Raw genomic sequence first — 7,370 nt, 5'->3', positions numbered from 1 at the left:
TTAAGAGGAAGGGTTCAGTTGTATTCAACTTTTTGGCTAACTTGTATTTAGGGGAGTGTCTTTTTCAGTAAAATATATGGATTACGTATTATCACTATTGTGTATTTGTACGTATACTGTACACTCATCAACAAAGAGTTGATGTAGTTGATTTATTTTCTACATTAATAACTGCATGTCCACCAGATGATGTTTTTATTACGTTTTAAAATGAACTTATCATTTGACTCTGGACTTACAATACAGTCCACTGTATTAAAATCAACGCATAGTGATAAGGAAATATGGCATAGGCCATGATTATTGGCCCATAAGTGAATGATTGCAAACAGCGTTTATTTTTCCATCTGCTCTCCTGTTCAATGAACACAACATGATTACTTCACACATCGGTGTTCTCTGGTAAATGACTCAAGAATGACCCGGATGTAAACATCGCAGCCATATTGGACGTCCCGAATGCAGATAACCATCCCGAATGAGTCACTCTATTTTTGTTAAAGACGGCACCCGCATTCATCAGCTGTGGTTTTGTAATTTATCATAAGATTTTTTTAAATTTTACGTTGTTCCGGTGAGCTGTCTTAATTCTGGATGGAGCGACCGAGCGACTATGAGGCGACAACCGCCGCAACTTTCCGCTCGCAGGCGACGCTCATCATGGAGGTGGCGGTGGAGGCAGCCGTGGGGGCTTTACACAAAAGCCTGGTCGGCGGTCAGATGGAGGCTGCAGGTGCCCCTGAGCTAATGGTGAATGGCTGTTTTTTTTTACTTTAAAACACCACATGAAGACGAATGGAGCAGAGGCTGGAAGTTTATTTGAAAAGAGTCAAGAGAGCCAGATGCTAATCCTGTCGTCACTTCCCTTTTCGCCGAGGCGAATAACTCAGCACCGCCACATAATTTATTTTTCAGTCACGTAAATGTAATATCCTTTTATATTATGACAATTTATTTGTATGCATTTCATTAAATCGACCGTGTTTTTTGAACATTCAAATAAAGGTCCTCTACGTTCCAATACGGAAGAGGGCCCCATTTCACTGCGGTCAGACCAGCCTCCATTCCCAAAGTTTAAGTCAAGTTAGCCGCCAGAGCGATTGTAATTAATGTGCATTACGATAATGTACCGCCAGCGAGCGGCGTTGGTCACCTTCAAAATAAAAGCTATCCAACGTGTTTAATTTAAAATGAATGGAGAATGCTCTGTTCTAGAACCTCATGCTCTATTGCTTTGGTGACATATTGGAACTATGATGAAGTGAGTTAAGGCACTTCCTTGAGATAAAAGTCGTGCTTTGCTTCCATTTGTGCCTTCTTTATCCAATTATATATCAGTAACTTGCAAATTTTCGCCATTTGCAGCTTGGCTCGGTTCCTGTCTGTTGAATAGCGGAGCAACACTCAACGGTGTTATTATTAGTTTTATTAACTTAGTCTTTTTTCCCCAATTAAAGCAATTTACAACATATTCTCTTTTGCAATGCCGGCCTGGCTACAGAAAGCAAAGTAAAACAAGGCAGTTATAAGCAAATGCAAATAAAGATATATCTGACAAACTGCAGAACGTGATGTAGATGAACACTTACTGTTCACAAAACAAAACGTAAAACATACACACAGTTCGCAGTTAGTAGAGCAAAACTCAGTTTTGACATGAAACATGTACCGTTACTATAGCTTCATTGAATTGAATTGAATACAACTTTATTGTCCTTTTTCCATTGGTCCATTCATCTTGTCCTCTCCCTCCGCAGCGTCAGCTAACAGCCATCTTAAGTGTGGCTGCGAAGGAGGCCGTCCGACAAATCTGCAGCGTGTTCAGACAGCTCTTGGCAAGCTTGGCCAAGGAGAATAACACCTTGCGAGACAAAGTGGGGCAACTGGAGGTCGAGCTGAGTTCAAGGGACAAGCAAATGCCTACGACTAAGAAAACAAAGGGTAAGAAACAGGACGCTGAGAGGATACGAGCTTAACAGTACTTTGCGGCTCAATTTTCACCTGGGCCAAGAATCTCTTCACATGAATTGTCATTATCAAATTCTGAACCTCCCCCAGTGAACAGCGCCCCCATTGTCCCTCTAAAAATATACTGTACATAAACTATATTTACAGTTTTGTTGCGATACAAACCATCATGGTTCATTTGCATTTCTTTCAGCATGAGCCTAAACCTTTATGGATGATAAATCTGATATTGTTTATTGATTGTTTCTTCAAAAAATATGTGGGATTATGGCCTTGAAAAACAATTGCATCTTAAAATCGCAATAAAGAAGAAGAATCGCAATTAGTTTGTTTTTCAAAATATTTCAACCCTCATTAAATTGAGTATAATTTGACTAAAACAGTACGTAAGGGTGAAGTTAATGTATTCGTTTTTTTTGTCTCAGCAGCAAACGGCAATCAACAAGTCGCCGCCCCCTTGAGCCTCGCCATGACCATCATCAACTCGGCCAAAGCGTCTTCTGGCAAAGAGAGCGGCGCCCAGGTTCCTCTCGTCATCATCAGCTCGCCGCTTCACTCTGCAATCAGGCTCCCGAGCAGCCCCTTGGTGAAGGACAAACATGAGGATCATGCTCAGGATGAAGCCTCTGGCATGAAGTCACTTCCTGTGGCGGATGAGCAGCTGGAGCCTGAGGAGTTGGTGGCCACCGAAGAGGAGACGGCACTTCATATAACGGTTGGGCATGTTTTATTGACCATTTTAAAAGTGGATTCTTGTAGGCATTAGAAAGTGATTCACTCCTGCTGACCTTAAGGTTATATATATTTTTTATAATAATAATAATAATACATTTCATTTATAAGCGCCTTTCAAGACACTCAAGGACACTTTACAATCAAAACAAGAACAATAAAACTACGGCTAAAATTATAAATAATTTTTCTCAACTTGCTTCACAATATGTTAATTTTTGTCACACTAATGAGGTGCTGGATATTTATTTGTTGTACAGGAGGCAGAGAAGACGGCAGAACCAGTTGATGTTCAATCGGAAAAGGAGATGCTGGTCGTCGCTCAGCCAGGTCATTCATTACCTTCACGGGATGATGAATCATGAACTCCTGCCTGTCTGTTTGTCTGTCCATCTTTTCCTCCGTCTGTCCGTCCATCTGTTGACCAAGAATTTGATTTCTGACCCATAATTTTTGTTTGTTTGTTTTTTTGTGTAAAATACAAATTAATATCATTAATGAATAGGGTCACTGATGGTGTAGTGGTACACTCGCCTGACTTGTGTGCGGCAGCGTAGGATCGGTTCCCAGTCAGCGACGATGTGGGTGTGAATGCTTGTTTGTGTCTATACTTGCCCCCGCGACTGACTGCCAACCAGTTGAGGGTGTAGTCTCCCTTCTGCCCGAAGTCAACTGGGATCGGCTCCAGCACCCGAGCGATCCTGTTCAGGACAAGCAACTCCTTCTTTAGGTTGCGACTCAGTTTGATTTTGATTCTTCGTATTTCTGATCCGATATTGATTGAAATGCTGCAATATCCATTCGGTAAGAAGTGAATATACACAAATAGGAGTAAAACTGGATTTGAGACACAAGGTTTTGCCATTTCGAAGATGACGCACATTTGTGTCCTTATAGCAGTGATTTGCAACCTTTTTTGAGCCATGGCGCAATTCAGTGCTCCGGCACGCTGGTTGGGAGTCACTGTTTTACATTTCAGTACTGTGTCGTTACAGACCTAATCGCTATCTCTCTTGACGGGTCTACAATAAGAACGCAAGTGGAACCTCCAAAGTGGCTGTCATGAGGTCGCTCAAGTTCCAAACTGTCCGACTCTGTGGCGTTGGCCTTTGGAGATTCCGTGTATGACATCACCATGGACCTTAACAAAATGTCTTCTTTATGACGCAGCTGCGAGTGAAGAAGATGTAAAGGAGCAGGAGAATAAGCGCCGGCGCGAGCTATACAAGCACAAGCGCTTCTTCTGCGAGCTGTGCAACAAAGGCTTCCACCAGCAGCACCAGTTGAGGAAACACGTGTTGCGCCACGTCAAGCCCTTCCCGTGCACGCTGTGTGACAAAGGCTTCTACCAGGTGTGGTGGGGAACAAAAAAAAAACACACACACAAATAGTCCTAAGTTTGTTGTGCTGTATTTTGTTCATAGACCTGGACAGTATACTGTACTGCAGCTTTTGTGTTATAAACAGTGTTTGGAGCATATATTTTTGCATTTCATTGCTTGTGTTGTTACACATGCAGTTTGTTCACATACTTGCATGTTCATAAAGGACATGTCCCATGCTCATTTCCCACATAAGGAAATTCTGTTATAAGGAAGGATTGGACAGCGCAAATAGGATTCCTTACTAGAGAAGATTTACTGTATTTGTACCTAGCTCCTTTATATTATGTATCTTGTCTGTGCCTGGATATCACGTCTATAAGTGAAGCCGGTGGATTAATTTTTCCATTACTCAGGCCAAGACGCTGCACAAACACCAGCAGTCCCACCGGTTACGCGAGGCCCAAGAGCGAGACCCCGACAAGATGCTAGCGTGCGAGCAGTGCGATCGTAAATTCCGTCTGGCCCGGCAGCTGCGCGCCCACCAAGCGTCGCACCGGCTGGAGAAAACTCCCCTGCGCTGCGCCACCTGCGGGCGCACCTTCACCTCGACGGCGGTGCTGCGCTACCACGAGATCTCGCACGCTGATGTCAAGCCCTTCATGTGCGACGTCTGCGGCAAAGGCTTCCTGAGGAAGAAAAGCCTGCGCGAGCACCAGACGGTCCACACGGGGGCACGGCCGTACCTCTGCCAGACGTGCGGCAAACGCTTCTCCACCGCCGGAAACCTACGCGTGCACAAGCGCTCGCACTCGGACGAGCGACCCTTCAAGTGCGGCGAGTGCAACAAGGCCTTCAAGTGCCGCATGGGCCTGCTGCAGCACCGCGTGGTCCACACGGGGGAGAAGCCTTTTGTCTGTCAGACGTGCGGACTGAGCTTTGGACTTAAGTACAACTTCCAGAGACATCTTCGCCTCCACAGCGGGGAAAAACCCTTCAAGTAAGATATTGTTGTGTTCTCTCGAATTCCTAATGTCTTCTACTACACAATTGGAAAAAAGACAGCATGCTTCGTCCTTTTTAAAACACGGTGGCCCCTTAGTTTTCATGTGGCCTCGTTTTCGTATGATTTAGGGTTTCAATTATTTTTGTGTGTGTGAATTTTGTCGCAGTTTACATCGATCAACTCAATATTTGTACACCCAAACACAGACACAAAATGGGTGACGTCATCCAAAGCATTTCATACATTGTGTAAAAAAAGATTCAACAGCCGGCAAGGCGTATTCCACAGTACAAATTTTTATGAACAACTTAAAGCATGACCCATCCTGGTCTGCTTTGCAACACTCAGGCATGCTGTGACAACGAGGCATATTACAGAACAATACATCTTTATTTATATCTTTCTTTCACAACAGCTGCAGCTGTAACAAAGCGCTTTGCAGACTATTTAACATAAAATAAAAAAATAATACAACAGAGCACTCAACAGAAACCAAAGCGAAGGCCCGGTCCACAGCTGCCTGTCAAATCAGACATCAGACCAGCCCACTGTCCAAAGCGAAGATGACAAACTCGGCATCACAATTGAGACAGATAATCACTCGTGAAGAAAGGCACTCGAGTTCTGACATAGTGGGAGAGAGGATCTCATACCGGAGTCCAAACTGTGGCCCCGTTTTAGTCATGGACAAAAAAGTCCGGAACACTGAACTGGTGAAAAAAAAAAAAAAAAAAACATTCATCCAAGACATGAAAAAGTCACTTTTGAATCAAACATTCGCTTTAAATAACAACTAATCAGCTTGTGTGGCAGGTGCAGCAAGTGCGGCGAAGGCTTCTCGGGCACGTGGGCCCTGAAAACGCACATGCTGGTGCACGGCGTGGAGAAACCCTTCATGTGCGACCTGTGCGGCAAGACCTTCTTCTACAATTGCCAGCTGCAGAAGCACCAGCTGGTGGTCCACGGGAACAAGGAGCACGCCAAGGCGGGTGGTGTGCCCGGAGACAGCCGGAGCCATCGGCGGCCATCGGTGGGCATGAAGGCCTTCGGCTGCAAGACTTGCGGCAAGAGCTTCAGCAGCGTTAGCACACTACGCACGCACGAGAAGAGCCACGCTGAGCACAAGGAATTCGTATGCGAGACATGCGGGAAGTCTTTCCACCTACGCCACCTGTACATCTATCACATGCGGCAGCACAATGGCGACCGGCCGCACGTCTGCGCCGTTTGCCAGAAGGCCTTCCTGCTTCAGTCGCAGCTGCGCCAACACGAGCTGCTGCACACTGGCGTCAAGCCGCACCAGTGCCAGCAGTGCGGTAAGGCTTTCAGGACGCCGCAGAACTACCACCGACACCTACTGGTCCACACGGGCGAGAAGCCCTACGAATGTGTCACGTGTGGCCGTAAATTCCGCCAGTCCAACCAGCTCAAGTCGCATATGCAGATCCACACGGGCATAAAGTTATACTCGTGCCAGAGCTGCGGCCGCGGTTTCTCCGACTCCAGGCAGCTCAAGAAGCACCGCTGCGGTGACGAGTTGAAAAGCTCACGCGAGTCTGGAAGCAAACGCAAGAAAGAGAAGAGTGCAGTTTTCCCTTGGAGCGATGGTTTTGTCAACGAGTGATTCCTGTCCGCACCAAATCCATCTGAGAAAAGGTGGAATCGTGCCAGTTTTAAGGGCAATGCCATGATTTACTCCTCCAGAGTGAATAAGTCCTTGGACTAAGATTCTGATAATCAGAAGAGCGTTTTTGTGCAATGGGACAGCTGAGTCAACAAGTGAATCATCTCAGCAAAATAAAGATGCGGTTAGCTTAGCATCAATAAGAAAAAGGGCATGAGGATTTCCGTTTTCAAAGCAAACGCCCTACTCTTACTGAACTGTCGGTGCTGATGTAGAGACAATAATGACAATTTATCACAATGAAGACATCACAGATCTTTTCACAAAATCACAGTCCTGTGCGAGAGAACCATTTGTGCTCAGGAATGGACTGCACACTATGTGATTTTTTTTTCTCCCCTAGTTGAATAATATCATACAAAACAATACCAGCATCAAAATCAATAAAATTTTAAAGGACTCTATTTTCTTTGCACCAGGCAGCAGCATTTCCTGATACATGCTGTCGAGTGGTATCCTTGTATTTTCAAAACCAGGGTAAAATGACATACCTGTCAACATCGGCTAATACCTGCCTTAAAAATGATTACGATTCCCCTTTACAAAGCAACAAAAACCCGTACAACGGATTCCCGCGCATGCGCACATCATGCTTTATCAATCCGATCGTATGCAGCGATGAAAAAATATATACGATTGAGGATTACTTTTGCGAGTT

At 45.0% G+C, this 7,370-nt stretch overlaps 1 protein-coding gene across 2 annotated transcripts; it reads left to right on the top strand.

Annotated features, from left to right (window-relative positions):
* The first annotated feature begins 446 nt into the window (after window positions 1–446).
* On the top strand, window positions 447–7,110 carry LOC147197530 (uncharacterized). 2 transcript variants are annotated; one of them, XM_086125500.1, is made up of 7 exons: window positions 447–750; window positions 1,758–1,941; window positions 2,397–2,683; window positions 2,961–3,030; window positions 3,871–4,052; window positions 4,439–5,022; window positions 5,842–7,110. In XM_086125500.1, exons 1-7 carry the CDS (start codon window positions 595–597, stop codon window positions 6,650–6,652), a joined length of 2,274 nt encoding a protein of 757 aa, XP_085981626.1. In that variant the 5' UTR covers window positions 447–594; the 3' UTR covers window positions 6,653–7,110. The 2 variants fall into 2 exon arrangements, with proteins under 2 accessions (XP_085981626.1, XP_085981625.1); XM_086125499.1 differs by having other exon boundaries at window positions 2,394–2,683.
* Window positions 7,111–7,370: the final 260 nt, after the last annotated feature.

Source organism: Hippocampus guttulatus, chromosome 12 (assembly GCF_054856545.1).
Source record: "Hippocampus guttulatus isolate MCC_2025c chromosome 12, RoL_Hgut_1.0, whole genome shotgun sequence".
NCBI lineage: Eukaryota > Metazoa > Chordata > Actinopteri > Syngnathiformes > Syngnathidae > Hippocampus > Hippocampus guttulatus.
This window is presented reverse-complemented; position numbering and strand designations above follow the sequence as displayed.

Excerpts from the sequence above, each read along its gene's own strand:
- LOC147197530 (XM_086125499.1), top strand. The coding sequence starts at position 595 with ATGGAGCGACCGAGCGACTATGAGGCGACAACCGCCGCAACTTTCCGC. Across the intron at positions 3,031-3,870 it reads GCTGGTCGTCGCTCAGCCAG|CTGCGAGTGAAGAAGATGTA; the intron begins GTCATTCATTAC and ends TTTATGACGCAG. Across the intron at positions 5,023-5,841 it reads AGCGGGGAAAAACCCTTCAA|GTGCAGCAAGTGCGGCGAAG; the intron begins GTAAGATATTGT and ends CTTGTGTGGCAG.